We start from the raw sequence: 20,925 nt of genomic DNA, 5'->3' as shown, positions 1-20,925 counted from the left end.
AACTCTTAGAATTCTCTCAACTATCAAGATACGGCGTAGCATGACTTTATGTAACCTGGACATAACTTTCCTAATTAAGTTGATTCTGATTCGAGCAAAAACTGAGATCATTTTATTCCCAAATGTATGCTTTTCCTGTCCGTTGCAGAATTAATCTGTCAATAGCTATATAGATGGATGTTCCCCTAAGCCTGAAGATTTCACGCACACGGAACAATAAGGAACTTTTTCGTCTAGGGCAACAGCTTGGAATGCTTCAATGAATTGCTTCGATTTGACTATTAGATCTAAACAGATGACCTATTTATTCTTCATGCAAGCACCATCCACCAAAAATCACTAAGAAGCAAGTCTGCAGACAGCAGACATAACCCACAAATACATGCATACACAAATAGGACGCTTCTTATGTCATGAAAGCAATTTGTCTTCATTGCCTTGGTCAATTGACACTAACAAATCTGTCGATGATTCAAAAAGATCTCAACGAAATACACGTCTAAACTAAAGTTAAAAGCAAAGACGACTGCAACAAAATGAATTTCCTCTCTCCCTCTCTCTCTGTCTCTCTCTTCAGGGAGATGGCTTTTGCCACCAATTACAGGCACATATAAATCAAACACTGATGTTAAACTTCAGCTTCTTTCTCAACAACAATGACATAGAATTCAGCCCCAAGCATCTCATGTATATCAAGATTATGCAACCTGCTCAAATCAACTATCTCAGTTATCAGTTCCGCAGTAACCATGAAACGTAGAGTGGATAATACTCTGACAGCATTTGCTATTCTACATAAATGTTGCCCAATCTCTAGTGATGTGTGACTTTGTTCTTGATCATCAGAACTCGCCGAACCACTTAAATTGGCATTCTCTTGCTCGGATTTGATCATTTGATCCGCTACCATGTCATCTTTGGCTTCAACATGTTCACCAACCCAAATGAATCCATTACTGCCGAGTATCAAGTCAACTCCATACAGGTCTAGGTGGTGGAAATGTTGTTTGCGCCTCTTTACCAGATAAGGGGGGATTCTGAGCAACTGACCTCTATGAAGCTGTTGAAAAAACCAAAAGGAAACAAAATGAGTAAGTTGAAAGTAATAAAAGTAAGTATAATAGGTGTAATGGTTTAGATCGAGAGGCTGAGGAAGGAGATTCGAGGTGTGGGTAATACCAATTGGACATGGAGATAGCAAAAACATTGATTAACTCCTCGAGACCCGAAACAATTCCTCTTTGAACACCTTAGCATTTTTTCAATGATCAGCACCAAGAATACATAAATTTCAAACCCAAGGATCACAGATACACCTTTCCATACTTCTGACTTCTTGCTTGTAGGTGTAGACTTCCATCATGTTGGAAACCACGGATTACAGCCTGAAACAGCACAATCTTTGCTAAATAATCTAAAAGTTAGGTGCTCGAAGTATTAAGTTCTTGAGATCAAAGGTTCCTCAAAATTTAATGATTACTGGTAATTATTAAATTATAAGGGATTAATTTCCATATGTCAAAAGATTCAAATGTAAAAAAAAAATTGTGATGAAATTAAAGAAAAACAACAGGACATTCAAGCTTATTTATCTATTTATATTTATTTTTGTAGGGGGGGGGGGAGCTGGTGGTGGCGTTTGCAATCCTGGATTTCCATAAGATATATCATGCAGCCTTACAACTAGAAATTCTGATACCAGCAGCACCAGAAAAGGTGTAGAATTGGTGGACTTACACAAACAACGTCATTCTCTTCAAATATACTGCGTATGTTGAGTTCATCAATAGCAGTTTGTCGCCTCTGGAGAAGATAATAATGAGATGAAGTAAAACTTTTGGATGAGATCGAATAGAACTCACACTGTCCAATTCAAAAACAAATTTATATTCTGTCTTCATGGACAACAAGTGGGTATTCCATGTCCTATCCTCAAGGATGACAATGTGCTCATCCAATCCCCTCCTCATGCACCCCCCAAAAAAAAAAAAATTGAGTCATCTATGTAAGATGTGGAGCTCAAGTAAATAACTATTTCAGCACAGTCTGGAATCGAAGCCAGTGTACGGACGTTATAAAATGAGAGATACTCTATCTACTAAATGGATTTAACAAAGATGGGGTCACTGGTTACTAAATAAATAAATAAAGACAGCAATTAACAAAGACCACCAATGGATTTAACAAAGACTCGGTAGAGGGATTGGGTAATCAGTGGGTCACTGGTTGAACCGATGAATATTAATTTAATATTTATAAATATAAAATAGTAATTTTAATATACATAAAGTATATAATAAATATTTTTAGATACTAATTATTATACTTCGAAAGATGTATAATAAATATATAGATATTAATAGAAGATTTAATTTCATTTTATTGCACTTTTAAATAAATAAATAATATAGTCAAGTATAAAACAAAATTTATATCGCTTGTTTTAAAAAATATAGCATTATTTTTTCATTATTTTATTTTTTATCTAAAAACAAAGTAATTTTCTAACTAATCAAATATTATCAGTTTAAAAGTTAAAAGGATTAATTATAAAATAAAAAATAAACAAGTTTATTAAAAATATATTTAGTTATCAAATAAAAACTAAACAAGTGATAAAGTCTATATATATTTAAATGAAGATCCAATAAATAAATCTTATCAAGAGCATATATACATTTGTTTAAAAAACAAAGATCCACATTTTTTTATTAAAAAAAAAAAGATAAATCGGATTAATTGAAAAATCGGACGGGCTTCCAAGTGAACTACCGAGTCAACCAGATTTAATCGGGTCAATTGTTTATTAGATCAAACTAGAGACCTGGCCCGATCTAACGTTCGAGTCACCGGGCCAATCGGTTCAACTGTCAGGCTGGATTTAATAACTATGAATATAAGGTTCCATCTAGTTTTCCATTTTACCGTGTCAAGGTCGAGCTTAAGCCCTCTGCCGATACAGCCACACCAAGTGCCTGCCTTCTTCTTCTTACCATCTTAGCATTCATGCGCCAAGTACACGTCTTAGCATTCATGGATTTTTGTACACATTTTTGCATTCATGCGCTAAGTATCGTCAATGACGAGGAGAGAATTCATTCCTCTCCTTAGTCAAGGGTGCACTAGACATGCAAGAAAAGGACCTGTCCAACCTGTATAGTTACCTTTTGATTAATAAAAGTTTTTATCGTTAAAAAAAAAAAACCTTTTTTTTCTTGCCAGCGTAATTTTTCTTTTTTTTAAAAATAATTAAAGTACCATATATGCCCTCGCTGGCCAGCCATGAGCCAACAACGAATTATCCCATCCTGTTTGCACTATGGGTCGGCTGACCCGCGGAGTGCAAGCTAAGCAAATTACAGAGGGGTGCTGTGGTGCGGGCCAATAGATCCATGCGAGGGTGAGATCAAGGTTTGACTTTTGGAGGTTAATTAGGCTCTAACAATACAGCCGACCTTTATGAACACATCTCTATTGCTGCCCGAGTAATTAATTAAAGAAAATCAATTGGCATTAACTGATTTCCCCCCTTTTTTGGGGTAAACCAAGCTGACTACCATTTGGATTTATATATCGACGAAAGGCTGCTTTTATTTTCGTTTCTAAATGCATCGATCTACAGTCCAAGGGATAGACTAATTAACTTCACCTGCGTGCTCAAGTGCATGGCATGAATTATACGCTCTACCCTTTCCGTTGAGGAAATTCACGGACCATTATAAACAGTTCAACTTCAAATGGGAGTATTTTATCTTTTTAGGTTTGGTTATGGAACCGTATACAGTAAAGAGCAACTTTGGTGGTGATTATTATTGGTTTTAACTCTCAACGAAAAGTCTCTGCTTTAACGATCTTAGTCGGCACTTCTAAAAGATCTTTAAGCCCCCACGTGAATGGGCTGGTGGTTGGCGCCTCCTCCTCGGGACCGTTAGGTCCTGGGGTCGAATCTCCGCAGCAACATCAGTTCGCCGTGCATTTAACGTGCTAGGTCTGGTTGGGGCGCTGGGCCGGGCCGAGTGGGGATTAGTCGGGCCGCCTTTACGGACTTGACCCGGACACCCCACTCCGTTGACAAAAAAAAAAAAAAAACTTCTAAAAGATCTTTAAGGATTGATCTTCTACACACTGTTAGTATATACACTTTTACCGTCAGAGCATAATACATAATTTGAATTTGAATTTGAAATCCAAATTTTTCATATCTGTCATACATTCAACCTTGATAATGTTTACACTATCAGTGCATATAAGATAAATTCAATAATAAATACTACTATATTATAATAGAATAGTAGAAAAAAAAAGAGGGGTCAAAAGAAATTGCCCATCCTAAAACAGTTTGGGAACTGATATTAAGAATACACTACTGAGTTATCGATTACAGATAGAATTTCCTAAACTTTTATAATATAAGATTGTGTGTGTATATATATATATATATATATACTAATTATATAATACTAATTAGTGTGTACATATATATATAATACTAATTAGTAGTGATGAGTTGGGTGGTTTAGAGGAAGGGAGTATAAATGAGAGATCCCAAGTTCAAGTCCTCCTATTTACAAAAAAAAAAAAGAGTTAACTATTGACTACTAACTAGTTGATAAATTGGTAGAATTTTGTTGGAAAAAACACAGGGTTTGATGCAACAATATTTTTAGAAAAAGTTAAAATATTTTAACTTACTATTGGCATTTCAGATTTCGGATACTACCAAATTACCAGTTTTTCAGCCGCAATCCAATTACTAATATCCAATTTACTAAACTAAAATCTAGACAGTAATCAGATATTAGTCTTGAAAAATTGACTCTCAAACTCCCGAATTTTGGTTGAATTTTGTTGGAAAAAACACAGGGTTTGATGCAACAATTTTTTTAGAGAAAGTTAAGGTTGTGTTTGGATTGCATTTTCCGTGATTTTTCATGGAAAAATTACTGTAGCGATTTGATGTATGTGAGGGAAAAAGGTAATAGGGAAATGTGATCACAGAAAACGACGTAATTTTTCGACGGAAACCGGCAATCCAATTACCAATTTACCAATTTTCCAGCTGAAATCCAATTTACTAAACTAATATTTGGAGAGTGATCAGATATTAATCTTGAAAAATCGACTCTCGAACTCCCGAATTTTTTTACCAAATTTTCGATTATTGGCAGATGAATACCTCTACCCCAACCCTTCCTCCCCCAAATACTTTGATTTTTTCCTTGGGTGCTAAAATACTACCATGCTTTTTTATTTGTGTCATCCTCTTTCTTTTGAATAAGAAGAGAGATACTGCGTCAGAACTAGTAATATGGTGGTAAGGATTGTCTGACCACTGACTTGTGCATATATATTAGTTATGAAAGATTTCAATTGTTTTTTTTTTGGCTTTTTTGGGAAAATAAAGTTAAGAAAATATTTGAATAGAAGGGAACATAAAAATGTGAGCACGTAAATTCAAATGGTAAAATAGATGTCTGACCTGTGTGTATTTAAATGGTAAAACAAATGTTTAAAAAAATTTCTAGTGGTTTTTTTTTTTTTTTTTTGAGGAAAAGTTCTAGTGGTACAATTCTCCTAGTAACTTTTGGAAGCCGCAGAAACCAAAAGGAAATATGAAAAAAAAAAAAGGAAATAGATTAGTCCTTGACTTTGAGGAGTTTCCAAGTTATTTAGTGCAATACTCCATATTAAGGAAAGTAAAAGATCCATATAGAAATAGTGTAGTCCTTGACTATGAGGAGTAGTTTCGAAATTGTTTAATTTTTTGTAACAAGGAAATTAGGAAGAAAAGCGGCATGGGTTCCTGCGGGTAGAAGATCCTCCGAGGTTTGTTCATCTCCTCACAATCGATCACACCAACAAAGCTCCCTTCCCTCCTTCCCTTTTCCAGTCAGTCATTTCTGACCTCTCCTAAACCTTCTCTTAGCCAGCCTCCAATGGCTGCTTCCCCTCCTTTTTCTTGATTTTTTTTTATTAAACACCCGTAAGTGCCAAGAGCAGGATGAGAAGATTATGCTCTCTTCCGTTCCTCCTTGGCCTCCTGTCTCTCTTCCTTACCCTCCTCCACCCCTTCGCCACCACCACCACCTCTACCTCCGCCATTCCCTTAACCACCATCGCCACCGGCATCCGCCTTGGCATCGTACGCAAGCCGTTCGTCCCAGATGCCACCGTGTTTCGCGAAGCTCCGGCCTTCCGTAACGGGGAGACATGCGGAAGACCCTCCGGGGACGCCGAGCACATCCACATTGCCATGACCCTGGATGCTAATTATCTCAGAGGGACCATGGCTGCCGTGTTGTCCATCCTGCAACATTCGACGTGCCCCGAGAACGTCGTCTTCCACTTTCTTTGGGTGAGGCACGAAACCGAGGTGTATTCCAACATTAAATCTACCTTCCCTTACCTCAACTTCAAGGTGTATCGCTTCGATTCGAGCAGGGTTCGCGGGTTAATATCCAAGTCCGTTCGCCAAGCTCTAGACCAGCCCTTGAATTATGCACGTGTATATCTCGCAGAAATAATCCCCGCGGAGGTCAAGCGCGTTATCTATCTCGATTCTGATCTTGTCATGGTGGACGATGTTGGGAAGCTATGGGGCGTCGATTTGGAAGACAAGGTTTTGGCTGCACCCGAATATTGCCATGCAAACTTCACTAACTACTTTACGGAAGCATTTTGGGCTGACCCGGAGTTGCCCAAAATTTTTCAAGGGAGAGATCCTTGCTACTTTAATACGGGAGTGATGGTGGTGGATGCTGATAGGTGGAGACGAGGAAACTATACTCAGAAGGTTGAGGAGTGGATGGCAGTGCAGAAGCAAAAGAGAATCTACCGTTTGGGCTCTCTGCCGCCATTCTTGCTCGTCCTGGCCGGAAATATTAAGGCAGTTGATCACAGATGGAATCAGCACGGACTGGGCGGTGATAATATTGAAGGAAAATGCAGGAGTTTGCATCCCGGGCCCATCAGTTTATTGCATTGGAGCGGAAAGGGTAAGCCGTGGTTGAGACTGGACTCCAGGAAACCCTGCAACGTTGATCATCTATGGGCTCCTTACGATCTTTACCGCTCCTCAAAACATTCTTTTGAGGAATAGTGACAAGTGATGATTAGAGTTGTAATTCATTAATTCCTCGAGGGCTTGGATTTTGAGAGAAGGGGATGGGATATTAGTCGACAAAATTAGATATATAGTGATCAAATATCTGGAGAAAAAGACATTACTAAAAAAAAAGAAAAAAAGGTTTTACCAGCTAGTCTATGCGGGAGAAGTTACAACTATTACACAAAGTTTCTGACTTGAGTTTCTTGAATATATTTAGTCGATCGGCACAAATATTTTTGAACCAAAAAAAAAAAAGACACCCGAAAGAGAGGGGGGGGGGGGGCTGAGAAGAAGATATTAGTAATGTACCTTTTCTTCAGTGAAGTTGTATTAAAAAATAAAAAAAAGCCATGTTGTCGAGAAATTGTTCATTTTGTCCAGGTACAGGATTCAAGTTTTCAACTTTGTCCCGTGCATGGAGGACATGAGCGAGACTGAAACTTCTATAATCAGTACTGTATGTTCTTTTTTTTGTTTTTCCGCGTATCACAAAGCTAGCTCGTCCAAAGTGCCAAAATTGTGGAAGGATGACCATTCTGTAGCCGTGAGATTGTCGTCCAGGATAAAGCGTAGCAGGAATGTTTGTAATTGTTTATTTTTCTTGGGGGTGGCAGGAATATGTGTAATTGTCTGTTTTTTCTTGGTTGGTTATTCCTTTTTGATCTGTACAAATATAGTATTTCTCTGCCTGTGGAACTTGTTTTCCCCATGAAGGGGAAAGCTGGTAGAATCCTGGCCGTAGTGTTAATGATGCTAGAGAAACGAGGATGCTTGATCGTACCTTTAGCATCAGGGACCATCACCAGATTTCTCATCTCTTATTTCTAAAGAAGCTAGCTAGTTGGGGCTGGTCCTAATTATTTCTTCATAAACAAGCTGGTCATAAAATCTCAGTGTAATCCCATCAAGAAGAGGCAGGTTCAATTTGGAATAAAAAGTCAAATCCCTCTCTTGTGAAGACGATAAGGACTTGAGGCATGAATCTTGCAACTTGTAATACCAGAATGTCGGTAGCATTATTCTGAGAGGTCAAGATTAATTAAAGGACTGATTGAGCCACATTAATTCATTAAAGAGGTTATCCACAAGTATTACTCGTCAAGTAATACACTATTACAGGGAGTTTCATCATTAATAAGAAATTGTCAACCAATGCACATTTACAGTGAAAACAATCAAATTAGGAATTAAAAGCCATCTATTTTCGGACGTTGGATGGAAAACCGGACCACAACTTTTTTAAGTGCATTGCTCAACTAATTAATTAAGTGTTGCGCTCAAGGCTTCAATGCTTGCCTCAAATTTTCCTTCCTGCTTCGAATGAAGGCATCCGCCTTTTCATTTATGTTGGATTCCGTCCTCTGCGGGAGTCTCTGATACAGTGCTGCCGTGTCTTGATTGTTTGCAGACGTAGTCGGTTGGTGGATTGGAATGTCTTTCGGCTCTTGCTTATTCTTCTTTCCTTTCTCTCCGTTGCCTGCACTTTCTCTAACAGGGATCATCCTCTTTAGGCCCGTCTCCGGAGCGGCCGGGGGTTGCTTTATCTCTCGGGGACCCTCATCTGGGACTGGGAATCCGGCATCAGAATTCTTTGGAGCTGATACTATCACCATTCTGCCATTTGTAGCCGTCGGGGCAGATTCAGGGTGTCTTCTTGGTTCTTTTCTTGTGACACCCTTTCGCACCAGCTTTCGATCATCATCATCTACAATCAGGCCATTTTGCTCCGGTGAAGCGTTCTCCAGCGTCTCGATATGCCTGAACTCGATTACAACTTCACCATTCGGGTTGGACAACCGCCTGACATTGGTGTTCTTCTTCACATGATTACTTATGGATGATGAACCTTCTTCAATAGGCACCTCGATCGACTCGCGTTCGAGGCCAAGGGCAACCCGCTTGATGCCTTGACTGCTGAGATGGTCAATGATGAAATTGAAGAAGCGGCGACAGACGCCCAGAGGCTGCATGTCGTCCCTCCCTTTCGCCATTTCATTAAGCTTCGCCCCTTGTTGGAGTCGTGAGACGCAAATTTGAAGAGATTAAAGGGTTGGTTATAGGTCAAATTAATTAACTGCAGGTTCCAAAAATGTGGCATGTGAAATGCATGAACGATTTGTGTATTCTATTCTTAGAAGATAGGGTAACTCAAAAAGAAAAGGTGAGAAGAGCGGGTTTCAATTGAATCATCCTTTTCACTTTTAAGAGAAAAAGGAGGCTTTGTTCTGTCATGGGCCACCTTTGGCTTTATGTCAAAAGGAAAAATGGCAGCTGCAAGCTCACTGGGAAGAATATTGGTGTGCGTTGCTTGCATGTCTGCATCATCGTTATCTTTATCTAGAGAAATCATCGGAATATGTAGCTCTCTGCTAGCAGCGTCCATCCACTGCCCAGGGAAGTCCACAGTGCCGTACAAATGCAACAACTATTGGAGACAGAATTTTCAAAATTCTGTGACGCTTTATTCCTCGGTAGGGCCAAAGATAGATCACCAACACCGAAGCAAAGACCGTGACTTCCAGAGCTACTTCTACGCTGTAAAGACTGTGACCAAAGACGAACGTGGCACGCAGGTTTAGCATCAAATTTGTCATCTCAAATCATTTGACAAGGCCCCACCAATTGCTGAATGAGCTTCAACAATGGGATATGTTCCAGTTTTCACCTCCCTTGAATGATCACAGGCAATGGGACATGTCCCCATATTTTGGAACAAATCGGAGATGGAATGGCAGAGGGATTCGACAGGTTGCATTGCCAAGACGAATAAGTGAGCTGTTGAGATTTATCAGCGTAATACGCAAGCAATTAATAGTATGTTTATACTACTTTCTTTTTTTTCTTCTTTTTTTTTGGTTTGGAGAATGATGGATTGAGTTATTTGGAAAAGGAAGTGTAAGTGAGAGATATCGAATTCAATAACGCATTGTTTAATAACGGAATTCAGCACTTAAATTTAATGGATAATAATGAATTGAGTTGTTCGGAAGGGAGTGTGAGCGAGAGATATAGAATTCACACTCTCACACTAATTAGGTCTTGTTTGATAATGCAATTCAGCATTTAAATTTAATGGATTCAGATCTTAATACACTCAAACATATTAGATTTAATACTTAGCAATTCAATAACTTGCTAAATTCAAAATTCAGATTTCAATTTTATCAAGCACACTTGCACGTTAGAAAAGAAAGAAAGGTTTACAAAAATACTCTGCTCTCATGTTTTTTCGGACGCTGTTCACACGAAGTTTTCGCCGGAAGTCCGCCTCCCACTCTCGAGAAGTCCAAAGCGATCTCCAGTGACTTTTGTTAGGCAGGCAAGACCAACTCCAGATTTTGTTTCTGTAAGCCCAGTCCAACGGCCCAACAGAGCCGTATATCAATGTGTTTTTTTTATTATTAAATTTAAATTTTGTTAGGAGTTCCACACACATTTACCTCAGTTGAAACATTTTTGTGCCCGATCTGAACGTGCAAGTCGTCTCTTTTTTTTTTTTTTGGTCGAAACGTTAGTTGTGCAAGTCGTCTCTCGCTCAATTCAATTCTTTCCAAACAAATTTAAAAAAATCCCTAACCTCCTCACTGGATTCCCTGACATTATTATGAATTTCTTCAAATCCATTTTATCAGATGATCCGGACCCTCCGCATCCCCAGAAAACCCAGGAATCAGAACCCAATTCCCCACCACCCAGTTCATCTCAGGATTCTGACGAAGAAAGCGGAGTCGTTGCTAAGAGCCCCAATGCAAACTCCAACCCTAATTCATCACCTGTCGCGGGAACTAGTTCTACTACTAGTAGCGTCGGTGGATGGAGCTTCGGTGGCTTGATCAAGACCTTAGCCTCCCAATCGGAGTCGGTGCTCGAGACTTACCGTCGCGATTTGCAGGAGTTTGGTTCGGGTCTGAGGAAAGAATCTCAACTCTTCCGGGAAGTTGCCGGTCGAGCCGTCAGGGATCTCCCGGCTTCGATCGAGGTTGGCGCTTCGGTTGCTCATGGATCTCTGGAATCGGTCACCCACGCTATTGACGGCGTGATCAAATCCACGGCTGATATCATCTCCCACGGTAAAGACACTGTCATTTCATCCTCCGATGTTGAATCGGAAACACCTGATGCCAGTCGGGTCTCGGGTTCGGGTAGATACAGCTGGTTCGATGCTCAATTGAATGTCATTCAGGGTGATGTGAATACTTTCTCTGAAGAGCCTGAGGATTTGGAGGACTATGAGGAGTGGAAATCAGGATTTTCTCTGGACGAGAAGGGAGAGGAAGTTGAGGATTTGATTGGAGAAAATGGAGTCTTGGAGGGTGTTTACAGAAAAATGGTCCCTAATGTTGTTGATATTGAGACCTTCTGGTGTAGGTACTTTTATAGAGTCCATAAGCTTAAACAGCAAGAGAGGGTAAGAGCTCGTCTTGTGAAGAGAGCAATTTCGATTGATGATGAGGAAGAACTCTCTTGGGATGTAGATGACGATGTTGAAACTCAACTAGACAAGAACACGAAATCAAAAGGCCATGAATTGGAAAAGAAAGTATTGGGGGAACAAAATGCATCCGCTATTGTGGAACAAAAGAGCACTGGTGATGAAACTCAACTAGACAAGAACGCAAAATCAAAGGGACATGAATTGGAAGAGAAAGCATTGGGTGAACAAAACTCATCCTCTGTTGTGGAAGAAAAGAGTATTGGTGATGGAAAATTGAAGGTAAGTCCTGCAGCTGTTAGCAGAAATGTAGAAGATAAGTCCGCTGGTGATAATGTTGATGACAAAGCTAATGTAGTGGAGTTGAGGGAGGTAAGTTTGCCCGATGACAAGACACAGGTTGAAGAGAGTTCTCCTCAAGTGAAGAAAGAAGAGAAATTGGTGAAGGACGATGATAAGGGAGACTTGGATGGCAAGGTTGATCAGTCTGAAACCACTAAGCACAGTGATGTTTCAGTTGTGTCAAGGCAGCAGTCTGTGCACAGCAAGGAGGTGGTGGAGGAGGAGGAGGACATGGGGTGGGATGAGATTGAGGATATTGGAAGCGGTGATGAGAGGACAGCGTATTCCAACAATCAAGGTGGGAGCCCAAATAGAGCTGATGTGAGGAAGCGGCTGAGTGTGGCTGAAGTAGATGAAGACTTGAGTTGGGATATTGAAGAAGATGATTGACCTGTGAAAGTCGTCTGGCTGTAAAAGAAATGGATATGGAAGTTACAATGACCCTGTTAAAGCTCAAACCCGAGATAAGAGTCAAAAGCTGGAAAGTGTACGGGAACACCATAAGCATTTCCAAACTCATAACAACTAAACGTCAAGCATTTGGAACTGTCGAAGTTGATCAATTTGTTTGATTCTTTTCAAGATTTCTATATATTGTAACTTTTCAGTTTGACAGGGTGGAGAGTTCTCTATTACCTCGTTTATGAAACTGGAATTGTTTATGCCGCTATAAACCCCTGTTCAGTGAATCAAAGTGAGCGTGTTATAGTTTGTGATCGCCTTCTGTTTCATTTCTTGGACTATATCCTGCATTTAATTGAGTTTTTGATGGATCAGATGTGATTTAATTATCAGTTTTTGGGCATAATTTAGTAGCATTATACTGCACTGTGTTAAGGAAGAAATTTTCGGTTCTAGTTACTTCACCAATAAAGACCGGGTGTGGTTAGATTTTTGGTATGTTCAAAAGCAAGCTGCTTCATCAGTATTGGGTAAATCTGCAGCGCTACCACTTACAGTTGAGATGTTTGCATGCCTGAGAGCTGCTGTTTCACACTTTCACTGATAGAACTTATTGCAGTTCTGACAAATTCAGCTTCATTGTCTGTTGGGGAATTGAAAGGAACCAAAAGATTACCTAATAATTTTTTGTTCAAGCATTGTAGTCTTGCCTAATTATCCTAAATTCTCGTTTTTGTTTTACTAATAGTCATCTCATGGCAGTTTGGGCTGACTCTATATTCTCGAGCATCCTTTGTGATACGTGATAAATTTCTTTACAAGAGATGCTCTCTCTTTCAATTGTCAATTTCCTCAAGAGTGGTAGTGTGTCAGTATGGGCCAGTGGTAGTGCGATAACTGATGCAGCTTACTTCGACCGAACGACCACTGAAGCAGTGGAAGCATTATTACTACTCATATACCCCGTATAGATTGCACCAACCTTGAGTGGTTTACGCTTTAGATTGTAGAACGGGTATATTTGCACATGGAAGGCAAACCAGAAAGCACTGGTTAATCACAAAGCTCAAAAATTGTTCCAAAAGAGGAGGAAATGATATGTAATGAACAATTCCAACTATGCTCTAAATAGCTAACGGGCATACAAAATTCAGTCACTATTCAACCTAAACCACTTGAAACTAACTCTCGAGCCTACATTGATTTCGCAGCTGAGGAAGCGATTAACAAGCAACATCAAAGCCTGAGGAGTGCAAATACCTTAGTACCAGAGCCTCATTTTACAAGATACTAGCTCATTTAGACCATGACATAAACCACTTGGAACAGATTTACGTTTTGAGCCAATTCCATTCACACACTAACGCGTGGATCAGAGTTGGTATCCGTTTTACATGCTTCAACAGGAGAAGGCAATGCTAGAAGCCGACCCTTTTGGGCACGTGGAGGAAGATGCTTGGCAGGTCTTCTTGATCCAACAGTCCATGGCAGGAAAACCCCTGTACCGCCGCGTGATACCCTTCTGGGGCTCACAACCATTGGACGCAAGGGAGCTAACATCACAACCGGGGTCCGCATGGCACCCCACTCTGGAATCATGTCCATTGCCTCAAAGCCTGCATGCAGTCCGTTCGCTGTTGGGTGTGGGGTTGGAACTCCTGGCTGCCATACAGTCATGGCACTGGTTGGGGATGCCGTTGGCATTAAGGTGCTTTCTTCCTCCATGCGGACTTTGAAGAATGTGATGCTCACCCTCTTGTTCGGGGATGAGCACATAACATGTCTTGCAACGTCAGCACTGTTTGCTCTCATGACCACTAAAGACCTGTTGGATTTAAACAAATGAAGTTGCACTATAGTATCAGCTTTTGAGCGTAGGCTGTAATAAGAGAGTGAATTCTCTTAAAAGAAAGATATTTGAGAAAAAGAAAAAGAGATTGATGAGTAACAAGGGGTCTTGAATAGAATGCTGAAATATGTATCTAGCTCTCTTGAAGCCTTGGAAGTACCATCAAACATGAGGTTTTGTCCATACTATATTTTCCACTGTTCACTAAGCCACTAGTCGATCTTAATGTTGTCAGCATCCTCTCATATCCGAATGTCATGTTCACAAAGCAAATCTAAAATGAAAAATGAATTACCAGAACTCAAATTACTCTCATTAAGTACATACCCTTCTTTTACAGGAAGCATGAGTGGTCCTCTATAGTTGCCTTCATTGCCATTGACGAGAGTGCGACCAAAAGCCATTGTTGACTGCGACAGGAGGAGGGTGGAGATTGGCTGGTCCAGATGTGGCGGTTTAAGGAAAGGCTGCGAGTATTCACCCTGCGATGAACTAGATTAAATTAGAATTGATACCGAGATAATGCAGCCTCACAACATGGGTTGTTTAATAGCGACTGCAACTTTCTCTTCTGACATAGCCAGTTAACCACCGCACTCTGGCAGATAATGAGCACAAAATTATGATACAAGGCAAAGAAATATACCTCATCAAAGAAGTTGATGATGCAGCCATTTGGTCTTTTGTTATCTGATATAATATGCCATTGAATCAGGTGATCAACAACACCTTGGAGAAGAGCTGGAATTGGCTCAATATGGCCTGGAAATACATCAAATTTTCAGAGAGAGTGCAGAATATAAGCCCCCCAATGTGGTTAAGAATAAAAGATTCCTCAAGGATTAGAGGAGCATCCAGCATTAAACCTCATCAAGCAAGATATCTAACAGACATTGCATGTCTTACTCTTTGGACATTTACTTGTAGCTTCGTTTATTTGTCCAAAAACTGGAACCCCAAGCTGAATCATCTCTCTCTTGTTTCCTTTCATTTGCTGGTTGTACAGAATGAAGGTCTCTCCTGAACCAATTTCAATCGAGTCAGTCATCATTTCAATTTATACATACTTTCTGCAAACTAAAAGAATGACTTCGTCAAAAGGCAAATGATCAACTGAAAAATGACCAAGACGGTAGGAATTGAATCAGACGACCCCTATCACGCACGACAAAAATAGTAATTATGAGGTGTGAGCCTCAAGCTCCTGTTCACGTAACTCTATATATATATATATATTTCTGTTGACACAGGCAATAAACTGTGATCACATAGCCCCATAACAGGAAAAAAAAGGGAACAAAACCATAAAGTAAAATGAATTGCCCAAACCTGCTCCAAGCAAAACTACAGAGATGTCCTTTACTATCTCAAAACTGCGTCCGAAAAGGAAAACAAGTTTAACTATAAAAGCATCACGAATCACGGGGTCCACCTGAGAGTTCACCATTCTGGCCAGCAACCCGGATTTCATTCACGAAGTCATTCAACTTAGAGAGCTCAGTATCATTAAAGATGTCTTCATACAACTTCAGTCCTCTCACAACATTCACCTGTCACTCACAACAGAATCTCAGGTCAATAATTAAGGCAGCAGAGGATGAGATGAGATTTCAAGCTTACTTGATTACATCTACTCGTTTTTTTCAAATATATATATATATATATATATATATATATTGAAACTGTGTGCCATCAAAAGAAAAAACTTGCCATGTGCCCTTTGAATGGCTCCCTGGCTACGAATCCTTTCGTAATCTTAATCTTCTCTCGACGTGCCTGACATTCTTCATGACGAGAACAAATATCACTATTTTCTAGTGACGGCGGCACTTCATGAGACCCTGCAGTTCAGTAGAGACTAACAGAACTATAGCACCTAGTCTTGTGACAGTAGAAAACAAAAGCAGAAACAGAGTATTGACATCTGAGAAATTTGGTGCTCGGGTAGTCGACAACCACAATAAGCTCGATGAAAATGTGCGTCATATTTGAGGAACTAAATAGCTTTACATGAATGGAGCAAAAGAATTGTGTTACGGGAATCGGACGGTAAATATAACAAATAGCTCTTGCTGTCAACAATGGATTGCGACTCCAGAAACAAGGAGGACACCATTTAAGAGAAGGCAAATGTGGTGGCGGGGCAGGACCCGATGAGTTTCTTTAACAGAGGAATCATTTATTAGTTACATCAATTAATGGATTTAAATCAAGACCTCTCTGATTTTGCCGAGCAAATACAATGATGACAAACACTTTCTTGGAATGAAGCAAGTGTACCAAATTGATATCTAACTTCGGCATTATGAAATTATTAAGGAAAAAAAAAATTCTCAGTTGATTATTCATTCAAAGCTACAGCAGAGAGCAAATTAAACAGGTTGTCAATCAATCAATCAATCAATGGTCAACACATGAAAGAGGTGCAAATTTCTTTGATGGCAAAGGAAAGGGATCTGATCCGTGGAACAATGGGACATCCTGCAGAGTGGAGATTAGAGGACCACCAATAACTCAGGTAATGAATGAGTCCCACATTCCACGAAAAAGAAAAAGGGGGTTTTCTTTTTGTGTGCGTGTGTGTGTGTGTGTTGGGGGAGGCTCGTATTCGCTGGCTTTACAACTACCCTTCTAGAGGAAACTTCACTCGACCATCCTTTCCCTTGATAATTGCTTGCTGAACAACAACGCACACTTTTTTTTTTTTTTTGCCTAAAACGCCAGCAATAAAGTTCGAAATTTTGGTAAAAGGAAACACCATTATCCTGTCCCAATCACGAATGACACAAACATCAAACGATGTCCTTGCAAAAAGTTCTTTTACAAACATCAAACGAGAACACACGCAACAGAAGAGCAGAGCTGTCACTCGTCCTCCTCCTCCATCACTGTTCACTGCCTGCCACATTGTGACAAAAAAAACAAAAAAGAAAAATGAAAGCCCAACTACCCCACTACTACTGCTGCTCCCGTTTTCCTCCTCCGCCATTCATTTCCCATTAACACTTCATTATTTTCCATACCTTGCTTGACATGGGACTCCTGTTTCTCCTTTGTCCAACTCAAGTAAATTACACCAACCACTACTACTACTGGCATTAACCGACCGTTAGAGTTGACTCCTCCATTGTCAATGATTTGAAACAAACAAACAAAAATACATTACTATTCCACCTGGGGGATCCGGATCTTTGGAATTTAATTCCAAAACGATTAAAAAAGGAAACTCGAATAGCTTCTTCCTCTTGAGGCCAACCCGGCCAAGTCGTCAGGTGAATCCAACAGTTCGCAGCCGTGACGTGCGTTAGGGATCAGACGGCTGGGATCGCACGCCGCCCACCAATCCTCCGAGTCAAACCTTTTAATTTAATATTAATATTAATATGATCTCTCTCTCTCTCTCTCTCGCCCCTGCTCTCTCTCTCTCTCATATGAAAATATGATAAAGCTCCGTTTTCTTCTTCTTTCTTTTTTTGTTTCCCCCAATTAGTTCAAGCTCACCTTTCCCCAAAAGAATAACGATGAGTTTGCGGATCCCAATTACAACAGTTGCGACTACCTGCTTAATACTGCTCCCACTTTTCTTGAGTTGAGTAACGTTTTCAGCACAGCTTCTGTACAAGCCTTGATTCTCCAAACCGTACATCCCACTACAACATATAAAACCTCGAGCAATTTTTTATGATTATGAATATATCACCCGTCCTTTTCAACAATAATTTCCCATTCTGCACAGAAATACCCTACTCCTATTTATTTATTATGAAAAAAAAAAATTGAGAAGCGTCCGCAGAAAAGTTTTAAGAACGTGGAGATCTGTACTATTCGTAATCAAATTTCGACGGCCCAAACCAATGAACAATCACTGCACTCTCTCTCTCGTAGAAAATAAAATTACAATACTGAAACGAATATTCTACAAAATAATTTTTTTTAAAAAAAAAAATCATTCCTAAAAACTTTCACTGCGAAAACACAAAACAAAAATCATTTACTATTCAAGAAAGCTAAAATGAAAAAGGATCCCATAAAATTTTCTATTCTATCAAATGAATGAATAGAGATGGATGAGGTGAGTCCTTTCTTTTTTTTTAAAAAAAAAAAAAAAGCCTGTTTTTTGTTCAGAAACAGTCAGTAGTTTCCTTTTAAAAAAAAAAAAACTTGAGCTCAGAAAAGGCTAAATTACGCGAACAGATGTATCTACGTAAACAACTCGACTCGAGAAACGGCGGATCCGACTATTAAGCTGCGAAGCTCTCTCAAACGCTCCGCTCTGCTCGTATATCGTCCATGAATTAAATGGACAAGTCTCGAAAAGCAGAAAAAAAATACTTAAGATTTTTTAGAACAGAGCGAAAGCTGCAGCCTTTTTAAACTTACTAAATAAACTACGAATTCCGTATGCTCGCGCCACATTCACACGCCAGACCCAGACTCAAGATAAGAGCAAAGAGTGAGGGGAAAAGAAACAGAAAGCAAAGGACTCCGGAATTTTCTGAAATAAAAAAAGAAAAAGATGATTTTTTTATTCAAAGTTTTACCCGAGGAAGGCTCTCCGGGAGAAGAATTTTAGTCTTGTGAAAAAGGATGTTCTTAGAAATGCGTAGGAAAAGAAGGACAGATATGATGAAAAGTTGGACTTACCTGCATCGGTAATCTCACTTTCAGCAAGAGAATCATCTTTGGTAGAATCTTGTCCGTCACCTACTACCTCGCCGTTTCCATTTTCGTCACCGATTGATATCGTTTCCTCCTCCTCGGAAACAGGATTTTCACCAGCCTTTTCTTTTAACGGTATAGCGATATCCCCCGCCGCTGCCGCCACCTTGTTCATCTCTTCTTCTGCGTCCTTCTTCTTCTTCTTCTTCTTAGCCTCCGCCTCTTCCGCGATTCGCTCCCTCTCCATCATCTTGGTCGCGGCCACTTTCCGGAGCTCCAGCGCCACGTCGGCAATGGAATAGTATTTCTGCATCTGGAGAATCGGGATCCAGTTCAGCCTCCGCCTGTGGATGGCCGCAAACACCGACTCGTACTCCGACCCCCCGCCTCCCTCCAGCTGTTTCAGGTGGCTGCAGAGGGCATCAATGATGGCGTTGGCAGCCGCGAACTCTCCCCTGAACCAGGCTATGATGGCATCTTTAGCGTAGGCCTCCGGCATCACCCCTGGAGCCGGTTGCATCACTGTGGGCATCACCATTGGCCCCACCACCGGTACTCGATCGGACTGTGCAACTACGCCGGCCGCCGGCGGCATCTCCAATTGGCCTTTTTTCTTTTTCTTTTTTTTGTGTGTGTGTGTGTGTGTTTGTTTACTACTACTCTCTGTAGTCTCAGCTAGTCACCTTTCTTTTTGTATTATTATTGATTCTTAAACTATAAAGCTCAAAGGAATGCTGGTAGTAATATTTATCTCTGAAATGATCTACCTGTCGGCCTATATTTCGGGTTTTATAGGGAGCAAAAATAGCAATGAGTGGAATAATGAAAATGTTTGGCAGCAGAACTATGGCTGGCGCGGGTATAATATAGCAGTACCAAGAGAAAAAGCGGAGATGAAAGCGAGGGTTTGGTTTTGGCCTTTAGGGGGTTTTTGCCTTTTTGGTGGACTTAAAAACCAGTGCACCCGCATCCACCATTGTATGAGCTCCTTGTGTTATGAGGCACTGGTCTTTGGGGTTCGTGGGCCTGTGGGACCTCATTATGATGTGGCATCATCTGCGAAGAAAAGAATACTGACGTGTTAACTTATTTTAAGGTAACTGAGGAAGCTTCGCGTCTTGCGAACCTGGTTAGTATAAAATCACCGCTGAGCTCCCTTGCATTCTACTAACCTAATAATATTAATGATGGTGGTTAATCTGTTGTTCTGATTATGGGGAGGTAAAAGGTGGTAAGACTGTTCTGAACACCATAAAAGTCTATATAATCTCAACCAGATTAACAACTAATAATACGAGGGCAGTCCTGAAAGCTCCGTGGTTGAAGTTTACATTAAGGGTATGTTTGGTTGGAAGTAAAATGTTTTCCTTGGGAAAATATTTTTCGTGGAAGTAATTTTTCATGAAAATCATTTCCCATTCATCATTTTCAGGTGTTTGGTTAGGTTATTGAAAATATTTTCTTATTTCATTTTTCTGGTGTTTGTTTAACTTTTGAAATATTTTCACTTTTATCTCTATCTTTACTTTCTACACATTATAACTACATACTTCTTCCCATGCAAAATAAGAAAATTTATCTCATTGTTTAACTTTAAAAAATCTTGGAGAAATGTATATATGAATAAAAAATATCTCCTTAAACAATAAACAAATTGCTGGCCATTTAGTGTCAAATATCAATCACATGCAATGCTTATTGTGACATATATCTTGCACTCTCACTGCTGAAAGTTTCTCTAGAAAATAATGTCCCTATTATATATAATTAATTACTAACATAGGATGAGTAGGATGAGGTTTTTTTTATTTTGAATATACTAGGGGGAGGGTTGGGTTGGGTTGGGTGGTACGGGGGAGGGAGTGTAAGGAAGAGGTCTTGGGTTCGAGTCCTCCTGTTTACACTAAAAAAAAAAAGAACATACTACAAGATATTTTCAGTAAGTTTGGAACATACTACATGCGGGATGGATGCATTTCGGAAAACAACTTCAGTAAGTTTGGAAGGGAAGTTGTTTTCCATAAGATGAGTGAAAATATTTTACATAGGAAAATGTTTTCAGTAACTTTTGTGCAACCAAACACGGAAAATTAGGAAAATATTTTCCTGGAAAACATTTTCACCCGAAACAAA

The 20,925-nt window shown here is 39.8% G+C and overlaps 3 protein-coding genes and 1 long non-coding RNA gene across 4 annotated transcripts; 2 read left to right on the top strand and 2 right to left on the bottom strand.

Annotated features, from left to right (window-relative positions):
• Positions 1–483: 483 nt before the first annotated feature.
• Positions 484–1,997, bottom strand: LOC113690034 (uncharacterized). The gene is made up of 3 exons (XR_003448301.2): positions 1,738–1,997; positions 1,180–1,385; positions 484–1,060 (listed from the first exon to the last, which is right to left on the bottom strand). It is a non-coding gene; the product is annotated as an uncharacterized lncRNA (long non-coding RNA).
• A 4,004-nt stretch (positions 1,998–6,001) lies between these two features.
• LOC113696314 (probable galacturonosyltransferase-like 4) lies at positions 6,002–7,185 on the top strand. The gene has a single exon (XM_027215748.2). It carries the CDS (start codon positions 6,002–6,004, stop codon positions 7,097–7,099), a length of 1,098 nt encoding a protein of 365 aa, XP_027071549.2. The 3' UTR covers positions 7,100–7,185.
• Positions 7,186–10,522: 3,337 nt separating this feature from the next.
• LOC113716957 (uncharacterized) lies at positions 10,523–12,593 on the top strand. Its single transcript, XM_027241526.2, has one exon. It carries the CDS (start codon positions 10,713–10,715, stop codon positions 12,270–12,272), a length of 1,560 nt encoding a protein of 519 aa, XP_027097327.1. The 5' UTR covers positions 10,523–10,712; the 3' UTR covers positions 12,273–12,593.
• A 764-nt stretch (positions 12,594–13,357) lies between these two features.
• Positions 13,358–19,766, bottom strand: LOC113716946 (RNA demethylase ALKBH10B). Its single transcript, XM_027241514.2, has 7 exons — positions 18,778–19,766; positions 15,844–15,974; positions 15,566–15,683; positions 15,040–15,153; positions 14,780–14,895; positions 14,461–14,615; positions 13,358–14,109 (listed from the first exon to the last, which is right to left on the bottom strand). Exons 1-7 carry the CDS (start codon positions 19,385–19,387, stop codon positions 13,638–13,640), a joined length of 1,716 nt encoding a protein of 571 aa, XP_027097315.1. The 5' UTR covers positions 19,388–19,766; the 3' UTR covers positions 13,358–13,637.
• Between the last annotated feature and the right edge of the window lie 1,159 nt (positions 19,767–20,925).

The sequence above is a fragment of the Coffea arabica genome, chromosome 1e, assembly GCF_036785885.1.
Source record: "Coffea arabica cultivar ET-39 chromosome 1e, Coffea Arabica ET-39 HiFi, whole genome shotgun sequence".
Taxonomy (NCBI): domain Eukaryota; kingdom Viridiplantae; phylum Streptophyta; class Magnoliopsida; order Gentianales; family Rubiaceae; genus Coffea; species Coffea arabica.
This window is presented reverse-complemented; position numbering and strand designations above follow the sequence as displayed.

Coding starts and splice junctions, on each gene's coding strand:
- LOC113716957 (XM_027241526.2), top strand. CDS start 10,713: ATGAATTTCTTCAAATCCATTTTATCAGATGATCCGGACCCTCCGCAT.
- LOC113696314 (XM_027215748.2), top strand. CDS start 6,002: ATGAGAAGATTATGCTCTCTTCCGTTCCTCCTTGGCCTCCTGTCTCTC.
- LOC113716946 (XM_027241514.2), bottom strand. CDS start 19,387: ATGCCGCCGGCGGCCGGCGTAGTTGCACAGTCCGATCGAGTACCGGTG. Junction 15,154..15,565: donor CCAGAATGGTGAACTCTCAG/GTGGACCCCGTG, acceptor AAATTGGTTCAG/GAGAGACCTTCATTCTGTAC. Junction 14,616..14,779: donor TCATCAACTTCTTTGATGAG/GTATATTTCTTT, acceptor AGTTCATCGCAG/GGTGAATACTCGCAGCCTTT.